The 21,768-nt window shown below is 55.8% G+C and overlaps 2 protein-coding genes across 2 annotated transcripts in view; both read left to right on the plus strand.

Annotated features, from left to right (window-relative positions):
• The first annotated feature begins 810 nt into the window (after positions 1-810).
• On the plus strand, positions 811-7,619 carry LOC128270086 (putative lysozyme-like protein). Its single transcript, XM_053007495.1, has 6 exons — positions 811-900; positions 2,078-2,260; positions 2,350-2,515; positions 3,263-3,607; positions 5,821-6,075; positions 6,952-7,619. The coding sequence occupies exons 1-6, from the start codon at positions 811-813 to the stop codon at positions 7,617-7,619; spliced, it is 1,707 nt and encodes a 568-aa protein (XP_052863455.1).
• Positions 7,620-18,785: 11,166 nt separating this feature from the next.
• LOC128273193 (potassium voltage-gated channel protein Shaker) overlaps positions 18,786-21,768 on the plus strand; it is a 75,028-nt gene continuing 72,045 nt past the window's right edge. The window contains exon 1 of the mRNA XM_053011124.1: positions 18,786-18,925. Within this exon, the coding sequence (XP_052867084.1) occupies positions 18,786-18,925 (140 nt within the window). The remainder of the gene's footprint in view (positions 18,926-21,768) is intronic.

The raw sequence follows: 21,768 nt of genomic DNA on the forward strand, positions 1-21,768 counted from the left end.
TCCACACGCGCGTGTGTGTGTGTGTGCCATATGCGGGATGACACTATTAAAAACGGCCCGGCCGTTTGCTGTGATATTATAAATGTAGTAAAAATGACAAAAAAAGTAAACACACACACACACACACACACACAGGACTCGTTTGGAGGTGGCAGGCCAGCAACACCAGCAACGCGTCCAACGCGATATATAAGACCAGGGGGGGGGGGCTGAAACAAAAAAACGGAAACGGACGCCCCGGAAATGTTCTGCAGCTCCCAATACTGTGTTGTGTTGGGTCCTGCGCGCTCCAACTATTCCCCGGTCCGGCCCGGTGCCGGAAGTGGATTTATGGCCCTCATATGCGGCGGCAGGGGGGGGGGGGGGGGGAGGGTCGGCCTGAGCCTGGTACCAATAAAAGGCACAATATTGGAAACCTGGCCTCCCCGGGGCCCGGGCTCCCGGGTTTGTTCGCATCTTCTGCATCTGGTTGGGCGAGGCGAAGGCGTAAAGAAAAAGACCGCCAGAAAGAGAAAGAGAGAGAGAGAGAGAGAGAGAGAGAGAGAGAGAGAGAAAGAGAGAGGAAGAGAGTGGGAGTTCGAAAACTGCATCGTCAGGGGCACCGGCCACTGCAGTGTGTTTCAGGTTTTAATCGATCGCTGCAATCGGGATGGCCAGCATCGGGGGCCGGGCAGATGCTGCAGAAGCGACCAGAAAAGCGACCCAGCGACCAAACGGAAAGTGGGAACCATAACGATGAACGACACGCCATCCCGTGTGGGTGGTCCCACGTGCGACGCCATTACGATTTGCATCGGAATGGGCATCGAAATGGTCATCGGAGAGTTCGCCGAATCGCAAAGGATACCGCCCGTCGTTGGGATGACCAGCTGCGTCTTACCAGGTCCAGGTCGCTACCGGGCAAGTGCAAACATCAAAGTATCGTCACGTACGGCACCCCGGTAATCGATTCAGGAGCACGCCCCCCCGCCCCCCCCCCCCCCTGGGGGCCGCATGGCCACGACACCCTTTTTAAAGTTCCAAAAACAACAAGAAACACAGACTTGGGCTTGACGACGAGCTGAGTCCGACGAGCCTTCGGAGGATGCGTCCGTCGCTTCCTCGGTAGAGGGCGCTCCATAGCGTATCCTATTAATTACCCATTGCCGGTGCCCGGTTTTCCGTTTGCAATCACCGGCACCTTCGGACCGCGAGTAATGGCGAGGCACCACGCGCGCTCGCGGACATTCAATTACGTGGTCCGCGAAAACCTCGCTGTGGCCAGCCACGCAGCAAAACCTCGGTGTGCTACGGTGTGTGGGCCAATAATGGAAAACCGCTAACAACACCTACCGGAGCAGGACACCTATAAAAGCTTCCTGGTGTTTCCGCTCGGGCCACACAATTTAATTACACAAACATTCGCGCCGTGCGCCGTGCGTCGAAGCCCAGGCGGCCTCAGGAAAGCGGTGCGCCATTGGAAAGTGGCAATAACGGAGGGGCTGTAGTCGCTGGACCAAAAAAAAAACAACTACTGCCGCTTCCTCTGGTTTAGATACCCTACCCACCCACCCACCCACCCACCGGTGACCTACCTCGCGCCGCGCCGCGACCCCCTGGTCCGAGTAACATGTCAATCGAGTAGTAATTAAATTTCAATTTAACTTTGACAATTTTGAACTTCGACGGATGCCACGCCAGGGCTTGGGGGGGGGGGGGGGGGGGGGGGGGTTCCAACGGGAAAACGGGGGCCATCTGTGAAGCGGTGCCGCTGACAGGCAGGGCAGGCAGCGAACTATCGGCGAGGGGGAACTTTCCCAACAGTTTCGCGACGCCGCGTCCGCGACAACAGGTTGAGTTGGAGTTGCGGGGAACGCGCCCATCAACGGCCCTTGCTGCAACCGGAGCTGCATTGTTTTGTGTGTCAGGATGCTTATTAGCGATGCCCGCCAACGGAGCGAAACACCTAGCGTCCCACCAAATGACACACACTGCTTTTCACATCCAGCCCGGGAGCTGGTCCGGATTCGGTTACGCGGTTACCGCGCAACATTCTAGTAACTAGCTAACTAGTCTGTGACCGTCCACCGTCTTGCAGGTAACCGCGCTGCTGCTGCTGTTGGTGGTGGCCGGTCTCGTTTGGGCGAAACCGTCGCACTCATCGCTGGATGCCTCCGACCTGGCCGACATCGCGCAGGTGGAGGACGAGGTGGCGCGCATCAAGCGCTCCGGGATCGGCTCCGGAAGCGGGTCCTTCGATCTACTGTCCGGACTCAAGAAGGTAGGGTGCCGCATGCCGCACGCCGTCCAGCAGGAGGCCCAGCAGGAGGCTGAACGAATTGTTCCCATCTTCCTCCACCCACATTGCAGACGCTACTGTCCGGGATCGGGTCCGCGTCGGCCTCGCTGGTGGCCGGCAGCAGCAGCTCGTCGCTATCGTCCGGCTCGGGCCACGCCAGCGGTGGTAGCAGCGGCGATGGAGGCCACAGCTATGGCCACAGCTCATCCAGCCACTCGTACGAGAAGCCACACGTAAGTCGCGGAGTCCGGACACTTGTTTATTCTGATTTTCTGATTATCCAATTAGTTTTCGTCGCTGGCTCACTAACTAGCAGCTGACAGCTCCCAGAAGCAGGTTCCCAAGCATTTGTCATCCTACCAGATCTGGTAGTGCTCTGGGGACCGTCGGGCTGTGTGCCGAATTCGGGTGGAATACCTATGTCAACAATGCTTCAGAGATAGCTGTCAAAACACTTGGAAACTATTTGACGGACCGATGACTGTGATGACTGGCTAGTCCTGAAGCTTTTTTTTGGACAACGTGACGTGACAGCTGCAAGATTGATTGACTTGACATTGGCTACAAAAATTCCTGAGGTTCCTGGGACCGTTCCTACGCACACTATCGGCAGCCAGCTCGGCTCGGTTTCTGCATTATCCCAACCGAACCATCGTGATTCTAATTCGCACACGAGCTCGGAGTTCGCTCGGAGCGTGCAACAGAAGCTACCCGGCCGGCCGGCCGGCCGGCGAATGATACCCGATAGGAGTTCGTTATGGTCTTGGTCCGAGCAGCACACGCTTCGCAAGTCGTCGTCGTCTACGTCTACGTCTGCCCGCTGACACTAACGTTCCAGTAGCCTCTGGTAGAATGGGGGAGAGAACCATACATGAAACCAGCTGCCTGAGCTCCTTACCCCCCCACCACTACACGCTACAACCAGCCACGTTAACACCGTTGCTATGCCGTTTCCCCCTCCCCCCATTTCATGGCAGGATGAAGGCTCCCACTTCGATGGCTGGTCGCTGAAGAAGTCGATCCTGAACACGCTGTTCCAGGCGGTGAAGGCCATCACGGGCGGCGTGACCGCCATCAAGGGTCAGCTGATCAAGGGCTCCGGCTACCTGGTGAGCGGGGCCGGCAAGCTAATCGCGACCGGGGGCGATGCCGTTACCGGCGTCGGCAAGAAGATTGCGCTGTCGGCCCACCTGATCCCACCGAAGCACGCGGCCCACCCGTTCGCCAAGCTGAGCGGCCTGCTGTCGTCCTCCTCGGGCGCCCTGTCGTCGTCCTCGTCGCCGTCCTCGTCCCACAACCACGAGGAGCACCACGAGTCGTCCGCCGAGAGTAAGTACATTGTTTGCACCAATCACACACACACAGAAGTAAAGGTTTTTTTTTTTGCTTTTGGGAAATGCAAATCAGCTTCGTACAAATCAGTCGGTTCGATAGGGTCGTTAAGGACATTCTGTGTGCTCTGTTCTGGGCATGCTGGTGCTATCTAATTGATCTGTTTCTTGTTTAGGAAACCAATTATCTGCGGAAGGTTCTCTGGTAGAATACCCCGGTTCTCCGCACTAGAACCCAGATCTTTCGCCCTACGCGCACCCTGCAAAAGTATAGAATAGTTGAATCCCTGTAGCTGTAGGGGATCTGGCTTTGGCGTGACTCTTCCAGCCGTGATGCAGCTTCCGGCAAGCATTATGCCCAACGGTACGGTAGCGAGCGTCATAAGGAAATGGTTTCAATTTCCGAACTGGAACACTGCCCGCGTCGGATGAACGAAATGCTCCATTTTTTTTTTTCGGGTCGACTCGAAATTTATGGTCCGCGACATAGAGCGCGGCGACAGGCGATGCCGCCCACCGGTTTTTCCGGGCGGGTAGATAGTAGCGTTTGCACTTTTGACTGCCGGGATTTAAAGTTGGAACCGTGAACCGGTACGGCATTCGGCGGAAGGTCCGCACCTCCGGGACTTTGGGGGCGAAACCTGCGAATTCGATAGCTTTTGCTTTGTGTAGATTTTAAATTTTATTACGCTACTTGATACTTATTTTAGACACAGCACAGTGGGTGGTCCCACACCCATAATTTTGGCTATACGTAGATTGAAAAGCACCCCGTCAGATCAGGGTCAGTATTGGGTAGATTTTCCACGCATTTGTTAGGATTTCTGAAATGAATCCACTACCAAGAAGCCGTAACACACCACCTGCCTTTATGATTGATGAATTGGGACTAGCTTGGCGGACCGAAATCGAGTTGTGATCTGCGTGCTCTAATCAGGATTTTATCCAGACAACAGTCCAGATCCTGGGCCCAGCCGATCCAATATCGATGACGTGCGCGTATAGCCCAGTTCCAGGGTTCCAGGTAAATGACTCTACATCAGATCTCGCCCGGAAGACCGGTAATTGAGCACGCTAATCAGGCGCTAACAGTACACAGGATACTTAGGGCAGCCTGTGGCGGCTAACCAGGTAACTACATCGTAGCTCGCAGACGAGCATACGGTGTACTGCGGGATGAGCGGGATCTGCGTATTAATTTGATGGTCTAATTTGTTGGCGCCAGCAAGGCAGCGAAAGCCGTCCGCAGTTTACCGGCCGCAGCTGGACATGGTCGATTGAACTCAATATTCCGGAACATCGTCCTGCTGCTGCTGTCCAGCGGGTCTCCCTTCCCCCTGCCCCACTGCAACCACCACCCCGCGGGCGGTGGAAAGCCAATCTTTAGCCCCGGGCGGGGCGCCGACCGGCCCTTCATTCGAATGCCGCCACCGAAGGCCATTAATGCACGATAAATATAAAACGGTTTCGCCCCCCCCCCCCCTCCAGATCGCCTACCACGGCAGCAAACCTGGCAGTCAGAAGATGAAGAAGACGAAGAAGCGGAAAAACCGGAGACCTGACACCGATGAGTGGACGATAAAAAAAAACAGGCGACAGGGAGCGGTTTAAGGGAGCGCTAAGCTTTTCGGCGGTTGCTCGGGCGATGTCCTTCCTGCAGAGGTTCGCACCAGAGAGAGAGAGAGAGAGAGAGAGAGAGAGAGAGGGAGAGCGAAAGAGCCACGCGTGGCCACCACACCCTTGCGAGGTGCAGGCGGACAAAGTGGGCGGCTGGACGGCTCTTATGCTGGGAAGGGTGTTGAAGCGAAGAGATGCGCTATAATGAGAAACTAGGGACTAGGGACCCTTCACGCCAACGGATCCGGATACATCAAAAGGCAACCGGCGATACCACGCCTGGAAGGAAGGGCAAGCGAAGGGTCTGGAATTGTGGGGGGAGAATTGTTTGTCCTCTGGATGCAAGATAATAAGTTAAACGTGTGTGTGTGTGATGTTGGTGAATATCTGTAATCTGTAGTGCTGCTTTAAGAGTGCCGATCGCTGAACATGTTTTGATTAGTTTTGGCGTTTGGCACAGGAGTGTGTGTGTGTGTGTGCTAGGGGGGTGGGGGCAACTTTTCCATCGAAATCCCAATCAGTTGGGAGATGCAGAAGTGCAAGGGGCCGTAAAACTCAGAGCACTCACGAAACGCTCTTTGGTTGCCGCCACAGGTTACACCGACTACGCAGGACCTACGAGCTACGCAGGCACGCACGACTCTTCGCACGGCTCCTTCAGCAGCAGCGGACCGTCCGGACCGGCGTTCCACTCGCCACCCCACAAGAGCTCCCACAAGACGCCATCGATCAACTCGTACGGGGTCGATCTCGACGACCACCACCAGCAGCAGCAGCAGCATCACCACGGCGGTGGAAGCTACGTCTCGGGCGGCACCGGCGGCAAGTACAGCCACTCCTCGTCGGATGGTGAGTTAGGGGTGACGGGGACGGGGACCGAGCCGGGATATTTGATTTAATTAAATATGGCTGACCGCTCGTTTGGGGAGATAACTTTTTTCCTATTATCCCGCCACTGCACTTCCGGCTTTGTTTGGCGAGATGTGTGTACACCAAGGGCGGTGTCCACTCCGGAAGGCGGGCTGACCGAGACTAACACGAACTATCCACCACGACCCCGACACCACGACAGACTCGAAGTTTTGTGTTTTTTTCCCCCAGTGCAAAAGCGAAAGTTGTAACAGTGGTTTTGGAATCTGTGGATAGCGGTAGCTTCAGGAACTATACTAGGTTGGTCCAGTCCAAGTCTCGTTTGATAAATGTCAAAGTTTTTTGTTAAATGTCCAGATTCAGAAGTTTGACGTTTTAAAAGTCAAGTAATCGGTAGTTCAAAGTCCAAACACTTGGATGGTGCACCCTATAGTACAAGGATCAGGTTGATCCGGTGCCGAAGTAATATGACTTTGAATCCATGCGGCTTTTTGTTCGACAATTCTCGTCAAACTGCCACAACATAATCAGTCATGACAGTAGTTGACAGTTTTTTGACATTTAGTTACAGTAATGCCATCTGTTGTGGAACCGCATGAATTAGTTCCCATTCCCAGTGCTGTTGTAGTTCCAGCGTACCGAGCGTACGAGAACGCGGTTGCGGTCCTGTCTCGAAGCCGGCGGGAATCGGGGGGTCAGCAAAAGGATACGGGTTTACGGGAATCCAACCAATGTGGGATTCGGATTTGTATTGCAGCTTCCACCATTAGCTCGCGGAGTGCGGAGAGCCGTCTAGATCACCCCACCCTGGGACTCCCTGGTAACCCTGAACTGTTGCCCTGAACTATTTTCTAGTCGCCCATCACTACCCGGTGCACGTCGGGGGCAAGGGGCACCCGGCGAACGTGGTCGAAGCGTCCGACGTGCTGCGACAGATCCTCAACCAGAAGGTTGCCCCGGAGCACGCACCGAAGAAGGTCATTGCCCAGTACGAGATCCCGTCGGACTCGCATCCGCCACCGTTCAAGCCGATGAAGCACGGCTACCTGCCGCCGCACCCGCCGCCGCCGCCGTCAGGGTATGGGCTGCCGGTCGGACTGATCGACTCCGTCACGCACTCGCACTCGATCACCACCTCGTTCGGCCACGCTGCGTCGCCGTTCCCGAGCTCGTACGACATCTACCGCTCGATGAGCCTGAAGCACGGCCACCAGGGCCCCGACACTGACTCGTTTTCGAGTCCGCGCTCGAAGCCACACGGTGCCCCGACGTCCGTGGCGTACGAACTGCTACCACCGAAGCCGGGCGCCACCGGGGGGGAGGACGAGTTCGTGCACAATCAGCAGCTGCACGACCTGGCCAAGCACCTTGGCAACGGCATCGAGGTGCAGAGGTCGCTGACGTACGAGATCGAGGACCCGGCGCTCTCGAAGCACAAGCGCCGCTCGGATGAAACCAGTGACACCAATGACGACGATAACGACGCAGCTCCTGCTGTTGCAGCTGGAAGTACCGAGACGTAGAACCCAGACCTCGACTCCAGACCAACTCCGACGATGACGACGACGACGACGACGACGATGGCGGGTCGGCCTCTGCCAGCTTTCAACTTAGTCACTCCAGTCCTAGCATCTAGTAAGACCATTTAGACCATAAGAACCCGCAAGACCCTAGACAATGGTGACTGGTGACTAGCGATCGACCACACTCAGGTAGGCACTGCCTTCTCCTACTGTTACCTACGCACACACATACACACAGAGGACGCGTGACGTAACTGTGCTCCGCGGGAGGTGATTCTACCCGAAGTAGTAATAGTAGCCCCAATCGCTAACTCCCACAATTACTAAGCCTGTGCCCGTGTCTGTTATATCTAAGGTTTCTGACCTTAATCTGACGTTAATGGAAAGCTGTTTTCGCTCCGTTTCAGACTCCGACTACAGCAAAATCGTCGTAGGCTAAGGCGGGATCTCCTTCGGCGGGAAGAAGGGAACGTGTATCGGCGAGCGCCACCGCCACATCATCCATCGCATCCCATCCGCATCATCCCCATCAACGCCACCAGTGGCCGCCACAGTTGCTCAACTCTCTCAGATCGACTACTCGAATACTCAGAACTGCGGTGTCTTGGGACCAACTCAGACGTGTAGACGTGTGATAGCCAGCCCAACTAGCGCACCTACTTCGATTTCAACGTTCTCCAGATACTAGCGCGATTTAGCCGCGGAAAAGATAGCAAGTAAGGTCTCCCATGAAACGGTGCCGCACCTTCGCCAGGCTTAGCGTAGGACCATTTTATATACCATGTAACGTCTAACGGTAAGCGGGGTCCCTAGCGGGCGAGTTTCTATTTATTTCAACGCGTCCCACAACACACACACACACACACACTCGTAGTGTGTGAGGCAGGGGGACGCGAATAAAGTGTTAGAATAAACGATGCGACTATTAGGGTGCTTTCTCCGTTGTGGTCGAATCCTGAAGCTCCCCACAGCAACAGCAGCATCATCCTAGCTAGCTGCACTCAAGCATCCGCAGGAGCTTTCGCCGACAGCCGCTATCGAAAGCTGCAGCTCCCTGCAAGCTCGGTCGTCCTGACGGCAGAACAGAAGAGCGTAGCGTACAACTGTCAGCGGAACGCTTCCGAATACGCTTTCCTCGGTTCAACGGAAGCGTGTTCAACCGGAAGCCGGTTTCTCGTCGGAAGCTCGTCCTCATATAGGAACGCGGGAGTTTCGTGCAGAAGGTTCGTTTCGGAAGTAGCCTCTATTGTCAGCGGAACGCTTCTCAGGACGGTGACGGAAGCGTTTCTCGGGACGTGTGTCACGGGAGGCGTTTCTCGTGGCCGTGCCTCGTGCCGTCGGCGATATAAAAGTACCAGGCGGCTCCATTAGGCACCAACCACAAACTGGAAAACGATGACCGTTGCACAACCGTAGAGTTGTGCTGTTCCGTGTTTTTTTTTCACTAATCCTTGTTATATTTATTCGACAAAAAAAGCAGTTCTTTTCGCAGTTAATCGCAAGGTAAGTGGGTTCGTAGTGAGTTGGGAGCGAAGAATTAATGTGTTTTATTACGTGTACTGTTGTATCCGTATCTTCAGCTCAATTCTTACGGCTACCTGACGGCTTATTCGTTTTCTTTTGGTGGCGCACAGGCTTGGGAAGCTTGAGGTTACCATACTAGGTCAAGTACCAAGCGTCTCCACCAGTAGCCCAGGAGAATCCACCAATATGCAATGCGAATACCTTTGGTATATTAGGTGAACAAGGATCTATTCTTGTTGAAAAATTAAACCATTCTCATTGGTGGCTTTCCACAGTCTTCTGGTAAGCAATAATTTTTGGGAATCTGAGAAGAACTTTCGAAGTCAAACCGGTGACGCTAGTCCCGGCAGGGGTAGGATGGAGAACCAAGCAGGGGTTTTAGTGGGTATAGCAGCCGCTCTGCAGCCCCTACTTGGAAAATACCAAAAAAAAGGAAAAAGGTGTCGTAGTTCCTGGTTCAATTAGTCTATTCATTCCCAACCGCGAATTCCAGGGTTAACGCTGTGTGAGCGAAATACGTTTCTCCAGATTGTTTCGAGCTCACGTAGTTCCCCCGGGGGCTCGAAAGAGATAGATTTGACAGGACACGAAATTGGATACGTCCCGTCCACGATCCAAAACAGATGGAAGCCACCACTTGAAGCACATTTTGAACGAGAGTGGTGCCGAATCAGTTAACGGTTCTATAAATAATCCTCCATTAGTTACTGTTTCATTCACTGTGTGGTGACATGTTCGAGGTCAAATTTCATGCCAAAGACTACGCCGGACCGCAGACTGGACCCTGGCTGCAACCCTTCACCGGACTTCACCTGAATTTCGGTCCAGCCCGTATTTATGCGGCTCAATGTGGTTGCCTCGAGAAACGATTCCTGGAATTGGACCCTTGGAGGTGTAATGGTAATTAAAATGCGACGAATCCGACCTGAAACGGATGCGACAAACAGCATTGTTTGTTAAATGAAGCTGGATCTGGATGATTCTCGATCTCGAATGCAGTATCGCGAATCGCAATCCTCGAATGCTCCGAGGATGGGTTAATTGGTTCACTTAACTTACTTGGCTGTGGCACTACAAAGGACCTCAATTCTCGGCAATGCCACACAAATTCGGAAGCCGTCGGAGTCGGAGACACTGAAAAGTGAGAGAGACAGAGAGAGAGAGAGAGAGAGAGATAGTAAGTTGCGCTGTGGCCCACAGCACTGTCCACTGCAGCATCACGCTGAGTGATATGTTAATTAGAATCCTTCCTGATCCATCCACCTTCGGTGGGCCGTGGTGGCAATCGGCATCGTCTCAATTAGTGGCACCTTGAGTGCCGAGAGCCGAGCTGAGCTGGAGCACGAGCCGTTGGTGTTACAATTGGGGTAGACACCGGCGTATTCGGTGCCCTCGTTCTCCGAGGCGTTCCGCAGCCGTTAGGAGAATTTCCACTTTCACTTGTTTGATGTTGGCTTTCACTTTCACGCCCAAGCAGCTGCCCAACTTTGATCTGCCGATAGTTCGATTTGACGACGCGATTACCGACGCATTCGATGGGGCACGACGTGGATTGGTCTCGATTCGCGGTGTCTCGAAGACCTCGAACCGCTTGTTCGGATTCGGGTAGGTCCGTCCGGGCGGGCGGGACCGTCTCCGTTTTGTTGGGCAAACCGCAGTCTTTTCCGCAGTTCGGCAACTCTCGCAAGCTTCGCCGAGCCTCACGCGGGGTTCGTGAGCTACGAACGGAGAGAGACCATTTTTCCAGCTGCTCCCTGACACGCTCTTATCGCGCAGTGTAGGAGTCCTGTGTGGGCATTACTTTCCTAATCTGCAGGAAGAACCACCAACGTTCGAGCTGATTCATTTTCGGACCACTCTCACCGAACTTCCGATGGCAGTAAACACAGCTCAGCTGTCCGAAAACCGGGCAATCTCCGGGCGTCGGTTGCCCTCGGACTCGGCTGAACCTGCTGGCAACCCCTCAGCATCCAGCGCTGCTGCTGGGAGGGGGGGGGGGGAGGTGGGGATGGTACCGGTATGTGCAACAGTTCATTGTGTGGTATAAGCTCCCGGTCTCAGCTCGGGAACGGGAGCTCACGCGCGCTCTGTTGCCATGGCAACGTCGCGGGCTTTGCAGCAGTCAACGGGCGGAAGGACACTCAGTGAGACCCAGGTCTCGGACTCAGGTCGGGCGGGAGGGCCCGCACGCATCACTCGCACACGACGCACTAATTTCGGCACCGACCACCGACAGGCGAGTAGGCGTAAGGTGCGAGCGAGAGCGACACCGGGAACCACAGCCTGGCCCCTCCTTTCCACCGCGGGGACGATCCGGACATCGGGTTCCATTTCGGCTGCTCGTAAATTAAAGAAACTGCTTGCTGTCCGTGCCGAGCGCAAACTAATGAGAAAAAGAGAGAAAGAGAGAAAGAGAGAGAGAGAGAGAGAGAGAGACAGAGAAAGAGAGAGTGTGATGCGGAAATATTAGGTAGTATTTGTATTCGGTCGAACGGGCCGCGGCGAGTTCCGAGTCTAGAGAGTGAGCGTCCGTGAGCAGTCCCTTCGCTGTTTCAACATCCTACAAATCTGCTTCATCCCTCCACCAGCACCACGCCTCGCTCAGGCGCTTCGTTTCCAGCGGTGCGACCAGTGCTGAGTGCTGAGTGGCGACCGGGCTGGGATGAGGGATGCTGTGGCGCACATGCCCAGTGAACGTGAGTGAGCCCCCCATCCTTGTCTTGCGCCCGTCCCGTGGTCCGTGCACCTGCGGCCGATGTTTCGCGGCAGCAGCAGCAGCAGCCAGCAGAGTGGCCATGGCTTCGGCTGCTCCGACTCCGATGGCATGCAGGCGTCAACGGGAGCAACAGCGTCAGCGTCGTCGTCGTCGTCGTCGTCGGTGAAGGCATCAACGGCGGGACTATCAGCGCGCACCGGGAGCAACAAGCGTGCGTCGGTAGCTGCTGAAAAGCACTCCCCGGTACAGGTCGGGCTAGCGTCGCAGTCGCAGCCCGTATCAGTTGCAGCTCGACCGCCGCCATGTTAGGATCGCTGCCCAGCAGCGGCAGCGTACTCTGTGCTGTGCTGTGACTACCGTACCTGGCCCCGTGTTTCCTTGGTTTTTCCCGACTTTTCCTGCTTTTGCGGGAGGTTTTGGTGGTCCGGTGATCCGAGTCCAGCCATGTCGGCCATGTGCTCGCACGTGCCGCAGTGATTGGTTGGTCATCAACGTTACTGTCGTTACTAGTGTGTGCTGCTTCTGCTGCTGTCCGGGCCCGTGGGTAAGTTGGATCAGGATTGCTGCGGAATGTCTGGGGATCTGGTGTCCGCGGCCGCCAGGTCCCAGGTCGCTAGTAGCGCGCGCGCCCCGCAAGTAGTGAGAACGAAGTCATACCCGGATTACTACACTTAGCTGTCCGGAATTCCCGAGGTGGGTGTCCTGAACAGAAAGAAAGAGAGAGAGCGAGCGATAGAGAGAAAGCTAGTGAGGAGGAGAGGTTGAAGGGAAAACCCCAAACAGATCCTGAGAACTGTGAACTTGATACCTGAAGGCAAACACGGTGACGGGTGACACGGTGTAGCTCTGGCTGCTTGCTGCCGAATCAATCAAATCCACCTCAGCCGCGGTTTGGGGGGGGGGGGGGGGGGGGGGGTGGGGCGGGGGGGGGGGGGGGTTCTTTGGCGAGGCATGTAACGGGGGTCCACAAATCTACAATTAGATTGGGCCGGGATGATGATCCCGCCCGACCCCCGACCGACAGCGCCGACACAGCGCCAAATATTGCGCGTCTGTCGTCGCGGCCAAGTTGCCAAATTGCCGCCCTCCTAAGAGCCTGCTGCCTGCGGGGTCGGGGACCAAGGGCCAGACCAGGGCCACAAGTTGACCTGGACCTGGCGAGGGCCCTCTGGTGTTGGGGGCCGGACTTTGTTGCATTCCGGCGCTTCCAAGAGCGAAACATGACCCTCCCCAGGAGGGTTGCACGAAGGGCTCCATCCTCAAAAGCCCCAAGCAGGAGTAGGTTCCACACACCGGCGACAGCCCCTGGCGAGATCCGGGAGTCCTATGGCGGAGTTTTTGGCGGGAGTCCTACGGTGCGCGGTATTTTGACAGGATGCAGAATCGTAACGCGCGTTGCCCACATCTTTGCTGCGCCCATTGCGCCCGGTGTCCGAGCGTCCGGCGTCCGGCGTCCTGGACGCAAGTCTAGCAAGGTTTCCGGTCTCGCAGACTTAGATCTTAAGATCTGTTGCGGGTCCGGCGCCGGGTTCCATGGGTTCTGTACTTTCGGTACTACCGGACATTCCGGTTTTTGGTCCGCTAGACGCGCGATACGATGTCAGTGTCGGTGCAGAAGGCTGGCTGGACGTGGACGGCCAGCTCATCCGGCGTCCGGAACCGCGCTGAAGAACTCCCGAGGCACGAGAGCAACACGCCAGCAGCAGCAGCAGCGTTCTAAGCGAGCGAGCGAGACCGAGAGAGACGCACGGGTAAAAATAGAACGCGAAGTAACGAAGTGGAATAAAAAGTGCAGGATGCAAAATACGGCACCGGAATGGAGGAGCCCGAAGAGCTGCGTATATGGTGAGCTACGGTCGCTACCTGGCCGCTAGTAATGTCACCAGACCCATCACGCTCGTGTGTGTGTGTAGCGGCACTATGTGGTTCGCACACGCTGCGATGCGATGGCTTCGTGGCACGTACGATTGTCGTCGGACGACGGCATCGAAGCCCTCTCAATTTGTGCCCTCAAGAGCAGATCAAGGAGGGAACGATAAGGCATCCGCTTATCACCAACCTCTAACTCTGGATCTGGTGGCCCCTTGCGGCAAAGAAACAGGCCACTCTCGACCCTATTTGATCTTACTTTCCGACCAGGGCCGGGGTCCACTGATGGAAGCGATTAAGACGCGCACACTGCTGCTGCTGCTGCTGCCGATCCACTGACGTAGTGGCGGAAGAAAAAACAAAAACCAAAAACGGAACAGCAGATGACAGATGACAGCACGGTGCGATGGGGAAGCGTGTAATAAATAAACTCGTAGCTCGTGAAACGAAAATTGGGGAAAAAAGACGCCACCACCAGCGAACCGAAATATCCGGGCCGATAATCGCGGGGCCACCGACTCGACCCTCCAATTACACCCTCGATTACCCTTTCGGTCATGCTTGTAATCGTAAGGTAACGGCCGGCCCGTTTTCTTAGCGCCGATCCTCTGGGGCTACCGCCAGGTAATCCACAGTTCCACAGTACGTCGGCGACCGCAAAAACCGCTGCTGCAGCAAGCCGACGCCGTAGACCCCAATTCTTGGCGGCTTGGCGCTAGCTGCCCAGCTTCCCTGGGATTCCCTGGCATCGACTACCATAACTCACGCTGCCAACACCTTCCGAGCGTGTTCCGAGAGTCTGTTGTCTCAACAAGTGTGCGACCACCCCACCGGCTCAGAATTGGACCCAATCCAATTGGCTGATTCGTTATTCATGCCCGTTTCGAAACTATTATCACAGGGATCTCTCCCGCTCTGTGTGTGTGGGTGCGGGAATAAGCATCATAAGACACGGTGCTTGCGGTGCTTCGGCACTTTGGCACTGCAGTGGCCCCGGGTCGATTCGCAATTTGGAAACAATTTGAAGCTGCATCGCAAGTGCTTCCCCCGCCTCTGGGTATGAAGGGGCAGACAGACATCGCACCAGATTGTTTCCCCATTTGTTTCACGATGGCCGCCAGCCAACAGCAACACGCCCCCCCGGGGCCCCGAGCCTCCGGGTCTCCTAGAAACGTCGTCGTCCAGACTTCGCGCCAGAAACGAGGCGGATTAGCTGGAGCCATCAGCGGCGGCGACCTCTGTAGTTTGGCTGTGAAAGCCTGTGATACCTCGGATACCACGAACCGAGGCACCCGATCATCTGCAGATTTGTCTGGCCTGCCGGCTGCTTGTGGTGAAATTAATTGCTAAACACCCAAGATGACACCGGACCGAGCGGCGAGTGGCAGTCGGTGTCGGAGACAGAGTGTGTGTAGCTGGAGCGAGAGAGAGTCCGGTCGGTGCGAGGCCTATTTATAGCGGCCTCTGTGAAGTGGTGATGGCCTCAGATGGCCTCGCTTTCGAGGAAGTCACCCGAAAACGAGCAGCTCGGCTGGGTGGCTCGAGGTACGCACGTACATAGGTGCAGATCTTAGGATCTTTCCTATGGTATCGCATCCGCGACAGTATTTAATTTATGGTCTACCCCGGCCCGGTTCTAGTATTTCTCCACACGGCATCTAGAAGGTCGGGTCGTAGCAGGGGTTTTTCCCAGCGTTAAACCGGCCGTTCTGGAATCGCAACTCAAACAGTACCATGCAGATGGAAACCCAATGGACCTCCAGGAACTCCCGAATGGAGATCGCGGAGTTTGTTACCTTTGAGAAGCTGATGAAGCTTAGGCACTGATAGACTGATTAGCATGATCTATGGAGTACTGAGCTGTCAGTTTGGACCCGCTACCAGGAATCGGCAAGGAAATTGGACGATTGGACGAGATGGCATAATAGGTGTGGGGATCTACATCAAGAATGCTGTTCAGTTCTTGGGCAAATTGCTATGGTGGTCTCTCCAGCGTGGGCTCTCTTCAGGTGCCAACGTCAAACGCACCATATGCATGCATTTATAATCGCGCATTCACGCGTCGGTCAGTAATTCCTTTTTCTTGTTCTGAGTTCGGGCTCCAACCGAATCGGTGTGTGTGCGTACTGCAGATGGGACGCTTGGCCACACTTGGACAGCTCCGATCGAGTGCAGCAAACACGACGAAGAGCACGCTCGGCACGCGTTCTCTCCACTCCGTCAGCAATTATTCACCACACAACAGCAAGTGATTGCTAATATTTAATTTATCGACACACCATCACGACGCGCACACCGTTAATCCGCGCCGTGCTGTCAAACCGTGTTGATGTTGCGGTCGGTACGGGAAGCATTCGGGTTCGCTGGCTGGCCACCCGGTGCAAAATAAGTAAACAACACCCGGCGGCCAGCAGCAACACCCGATCAATCACCAATCACCACGAGGTCGGCCGTGGCGAAAGGCGCAATAAAAGCGAAACAACCGCAACCGGTCGGAAAAGCCTCGATGGCTTATCGGAAAGCGAGAACACGGCTACGGCTCCCCCAGTCGTCGCCGCCGCATCTGTCATTCCGGGCGGAGAGCGTACAGCGCACAAAAAGGCTACGGCTGTTGGTGTGAAGAATGGAGAATGGAATGGCCGGCCGTGCAGCCGGAGTTTAATTAAAATACCGCCTCGTCTGCCGCCGCCGCCGTCCGGAGTGAGTGAGAACTCGCCCTCGCCCATGACGGTTCCCCGGTTCCGGTTGTCTGACGTTTATCGACGGGGTGCTATTGAATGGTGCTGTCCGCTGTTGCTCGAGAAACTGTTGCTCCATCCACACGGGCACGGGCCGAAATTCGTGTATCCGGTAAACCCACGCACCCACTCTCTCTCTCTCTCTTTCGTCCTCTAGTTTTGACATTCTATCTCACGCTCGTTCGCTCTTGCCCTTGCCCTCCGGGATGCCGTTCCGTTTCGCTTCATTCGCCAGCTCTGTGCGTAGATCTGGGTTAGGGGCTGAAGATGTATACGTCCGCGAGAGGTTCCGCAGCTTCCGAGTTAGGTCCGTGGTTAGGTGTCGCCCGGTATCGGTTTTAGTTCCACACACTTTAGAGCTGCCGTCGCCTCGCAGCTCGTCCAAAGCCAAAGCCCGCCAAAACACACTTTGACAGAAGCACAGAGGTTGACAGCGGAGTGACAGGAACCAGAACAATGCATCTATCAACTCTCCCCCCCCCCCCTCTCTCTCTCTTTCCCTGTTCTCCTTGTCTGTTTTCCGCTCTCCCCAAAACCCCTCCTCCTCCTCCTTTCCTGCGATGTCTTGGTCGCGGTGCGTGCGTTGCCAACGCGAACTCGTATCAATTTCAGTTTTGGGCGGTTGCCGCCTTTGCCGCCGATGCCATTGATCATCATCCGGGCACGGGGACCCCCACTGGCCCCCTGCGCCCGTCCGCCTGCGTCCGCCAGCACCCGCCGGGTGGGGTGGTTCGTTATTAGTTTATAAATAGATTTCGTCGCTGCGCTCGGTGCGCTCGGTTCGAGTCCGGGCGCGAGGGCGCGCGCATGCGAAAGTGACCAGCATCGCAGCATCGCGGGATCGGCTGGTTAGGTTATCAATAACCCATCGTTGTCCATAGTGGGTCCGACGTCTTGCGTCCTCGGTCCTCGGGCCCCTGTGAAGTTCTCCCGCGACATTCATCCGCATCGCGCGCGTCGTTGAGCCGCTGATGTCACTCACGGAAGTCGCGATCGTGGATCTGGCCGACTCACTGGCCAAGTCACTAGCCACCGTGTAACCGTGTAACGGATGGGCACAATCTGCGGCGGAATCTTCCGGGAGACGTCCGAGATCCTGAAGTCCGTCCGTCACACCAAGGTGACGAAATGTTCCTCCCCCATCAAGATTTGCACGGACACGGGTTGTCTGCCTGCCCGCGTAGACACTAGCCAGACCGCGTCTGCAGACGAGACGGGAACTGGCAGAGTAATGAACGACGACATGCTATGTGCCTAGAAGTACCTCCTAGGATACTGCTGGGAACTACTGCTGCGAACTGAGCCATGGGGAATTGGGAACACAGATCAGACACACGGCGCAGAAGAGTTGCGGAACTAGTAATGTACTGGTCTGCTCTGCTCTCGTTCACAGGTTTCACCGACCGAGACCGGGACCAAACGATGACGGACTGCTACAATCAACGCGTAATGCCACCGCCTTTACCGTGAGTGGTCCCAAGCACAATCAACCATTGCTCCCCATCGCGATACCCAGTGAACCCGGAACCCGGCCGGGAGTAGAGCTGCCAACTCCTCCCCTTCGGCTGACATACTAGCGTCAGACGTCAGAGGCGCTTCAGAACTAAAGGCAAAGTCACCAGGGGGCAATGTCAGGGTTGTGTGCGACCACCAGAACCTGATAGCGTGCTATCCGATCCCGATCCCGATGCTTTGCTGATACTCCAGGCATTGGGCGAGCCGGCCGCCGGAACACCACCACCAGCCCACCAGCTACGTAACCGAGAGTAACGACGAGAATTATCCAATCCAAATGTGTCCAACAGCAGTCACAGTGTCGCGCCGTTAGTGTGGAGTGTTGTAGAGTAGCGTAGCGTAGCGGCGTGCCGATGTCCCGGCCGATGGATGATGTCCCGCTACCGAGCGGCTCAGATCTGCTCAGAGTCTAGACTACTAGAGGGTGCGGTGCGTGGTTGGTCTGGCGTGATCCGCGTTACGGTGCGTCGCACGCCTACACTGTGACGTGCGTGCGTGCCTTCCGTCTTCCTCCCCTTTTCCAGACCGGTCCGGTCTTCCCCATTTTTTTCTTCGCCGACGTCATAGCGCCCAACGCGATGCAACGCGCGATAGGATAGCGGCGTAGTGAGGTCGAGCGGGAAAAGGTGCAGCCAAAAAGTGAAATAAGTGAGAGTTGTAGTGTACCTGTGTGTTCTGGTGTGTCGGTGTTCGCCTGGACCACAGGCCTGTGGGGGAAGTGGTGGAAGTTGTGGAAAATAAATCAACGGCACTAGCGAGCGAAGAGCGGTCCCGGGCGGCGGGACGGTCGGGGAAACCGCCAACATGACGATGTGGCAGAGCGGGGGCATGGGCCACGGTACCCAGAACAACCCGTGGATGAAGCTGATGGGTATCGTGCAGAAGGAGCGTCGCCATGACAACACGCAGAGCCAGAGCGGTTCCAACGACCGCGCGCTCAACATGTAAGTAGCACACACCATTTACCACCATTATTAGCACCCCCCCCGCCTAGGTGCTCCCAACAGGTTCTAGTATATTGTGGCCATTGAATGTCTGCTGGCGCCAGGTTGAATACTTTGGGAATTGGGTCCACGCCCAATATCTAATCGCTGCTAGTATACCTATATAAACGGGGGATATTGGGATTCCGAAGATCTGGGGCGCAAAACATCTGAACTTGTGTTGAAACCAAATCGTCGTCCAAGTTTTCAGCTTTTTCGCAATTTCGTTGAAGAACCAAACGGTAGCCCTAATATTTGTCGGCAGCTATCGACGGTTACGGCGGTTCCTTTAGTCACTGCCAATAGAGCTGTGACTTGTACCGGACTGACACTGAACGCATCCTGAGACCAATCGTGAGGAATGCCTCCGTTTGGGATCGAATTTCCAAAAGGAACGACCACCTACTTCTCAGAGTGGGGAGTGCGCTCTGGGGCTGGTGGTGTCCGGGGGTGGCTGCCAGACCAGAACGGCGCGTGCTAAGCTTGGCCGTCGAGCCGTGAGCTTCACAGCTTTCGCTCGAACGAGTTCGAGCGTCTGGCCCCGTGTCGAGTCGAGCAGAGCCGGGTGTCGAGTCGAGCTCGAAACGCTCTCGGTCGCCTCGAGCTTTAACGTTGCGGTCCCAAACACTCCCTAACAGATGGCGCCTGCCGTACCGCGGCCGGGACGCGACCGCGTATCTGCAGTCCGGCTCCGGCTGATTCTGATTCTGAAGTTTTCTTTAAACCCCATCTTCCCTATCTGTGACGGTCTCTGTGACGTGCGGGGCCATATCGTCGATCCGGCCGGGTTCTGGTTGCTTTGAGTTTGTTTATCATATTTACTGCCGTATTATTGTCCGCTGGCGATAAGCGGGGAAAAAAACGAGAGAGTGAGAGAGAGAATGGAGGGAGAGACAGTTTGAAATAGTTCTGAGACTCGGCCTGACGTATGTGGAAGCTGTGCCCGTATTCCAAGAAGCGATGCATTTGTGGCTGATTTGCGGTCCTAGAGGACCTCGTTGGCTGCGGTAACTTTCAGCATCAGCCATCAGCAGCAGCAGCAGCCGAGCGCCTGTGCGACGACGACGACGACGGGCGAATGCAACGTTAGCAACCGGTCGCTCTGGCTGCCAAACAAAGATTTCGTCCCTTGCAAAACCTCGCAGGACGAAGCGGAAGCCGAAGCTAGAAAGCAAAAAAAAATCGGAAAGCAGTACCAGTAACTTGTGAACCGAAAGCAAACCCCCACACTCAGATCCCGACGAGAGGCTGATCTCGACTCTAGCAAGGTGCGGAATGACAGAGAGAGAAAGGGAGAAAGAGAAAGGGAGAAAGAGAGAGAGAAAGGGAGAAAGAGAGCGAATTGGAATGAGTACAATATAGGAGCAGAGAAAAAGAGAGAGAGACAAGCAGAGAGAAAGCGAAAGCTATTAGGCCACAGCTTTGAAAATAGTGAAACGGTCCGGAGGAGAGAAAGAGAGAGAGAAAGAGAGAGAGAGAGGGGGAGGGAAACAGCAGATGGTGCTGCCGGTATTCATCACCCCGAAAAACCACAACAGAGGATGACAAAAACCGGAGACCGAACAGACCGAAAAACCGAAAAAAGGACGAAACAACCAAATCAAGCCGAGCCTGACACGGAAAGCGACCCCCGAACGAAGGGCATCGGGGTCGTGGAACCGGTCGGTCGGTCGGTCGCTACATTCCCGCCAACTCCCCCCTCCCCCCCCCCCTCCTTCCCTCACGCTCCGACCGGACCGCTCACGGTTCGCCTGGGTGCCTGGGTGTCGCGCATTGCGCATTGCGCCATACAACATGCGTTTTCCGGTCCTCGCGGCTCCTCTTCGAAGGCTCTTCAATCCAGTGGTTCTCCTTCAAGCAGCAGCGAACCACTCCAGCGAGTAGCTCGACTGCCTGCACTGCACTGCACTGACCACGGGTTCGGGTTCGGGTTCTGACGGGACTACTGACTGAAAGGATGGTGGATGCACTTTTGGACCCAGACCCGTCGGAAGTAATGGCAACCTCAGCAGCTGCTGCTGCTGGGTGCTCAAGCTCCGGGGGTGCTCCTGGACAGGGACTTTCAAGAGCTCCGGAATCTTTTGCTCCGGTTCAAGTCCTGTGACCCGTGTCAGTTCACCGACCGGACTGGAACTGGAAATTCCAGCAGCAGCAGCAGCAGCTTGCCGATAATTGCGTCGTCGTCGATGAAGAAGTTGTCGAAGGGGCATAAAAGGTCCATAAAACTGCTTGTCATTGTCCGCGGTCCGTCCGGATGCTGGGACCGCTGGGACTGGGACTTGGGACCCGTCACCCTCTAGGGCCCCATGTAGGCTTTACGACCGTGTTCCATTCGACCGTGTTTATGATGGGTGTTTATGCGCCGCTCGGCGGTGTCTCGTTAGTTTTATGGATCACACACGATCGATGAGTGGGCGGGCGGGCGGGGGGCGGACCGGCCGAACACCTGGTGGACATCCGCGTCCACATCGCCAACCAGGCATAATTTATTTGCCTTTATTCGCGGTGCTGCGTGCCGCGTTGTTGTGCGAGCTGAGAGCGTAATTATAGCTCTTCGATTGGTGAACGGGCGAAAAGCGATTTAAAACCCGCACACACACACACACACACACACTCGGTGCACACACGTGGACTGCGGCTCGGTTGGGACTGGGCCACCCTCTGGGCCACCCTCTGGACCACCTCCGGGACCACCTCCGGGACCTGAGGACCGACTCGACTCGGCTGATTTATTCGTTTCGTTCGGCAGACGGGGAGCTGTGAACTGAGGTGTAGGGTAGGGTACTGCATGGTACTGCGGGACA

The sequence above is a fragment of the Anopheles cruzii genome, chromosome X (assembly GCF_943734635.1).
Source record: "Anopheles cruzii chromosome X, idAnoCruzAS_RS32_06, whole genome shotgun sequence".
Classification (NCBI taxonomy): Eukaryota; Metazoa; Arthropoda; class Insecta; order Diptera; family Culicidae; genus Anopheles; species Anopheles cruzii.

Coding starts and splice junctions, on each gene's coding strand:
- LOC128270086 (XM_053007495.1), top strand. CDS start 811: ATGGTCATCGGAGAGTTCGCCGAATCGCAAAGGATACCGCCCGTCGTT. Junction 901..2,077: donor CAGGTCCAGGTCGCTACCGG/GCAAGTGCAAAC, acceptor ACCGTCTTGCAG/GTAACCGCGCTGCTGCTGCT. Junction 2,261..2,349: donor TACTGTCCGGACTCAAGAAG/GTAGGGTGCCGC, acceptor CCCACATTGCAG/ACGCTACTGTCCGGGATCGG.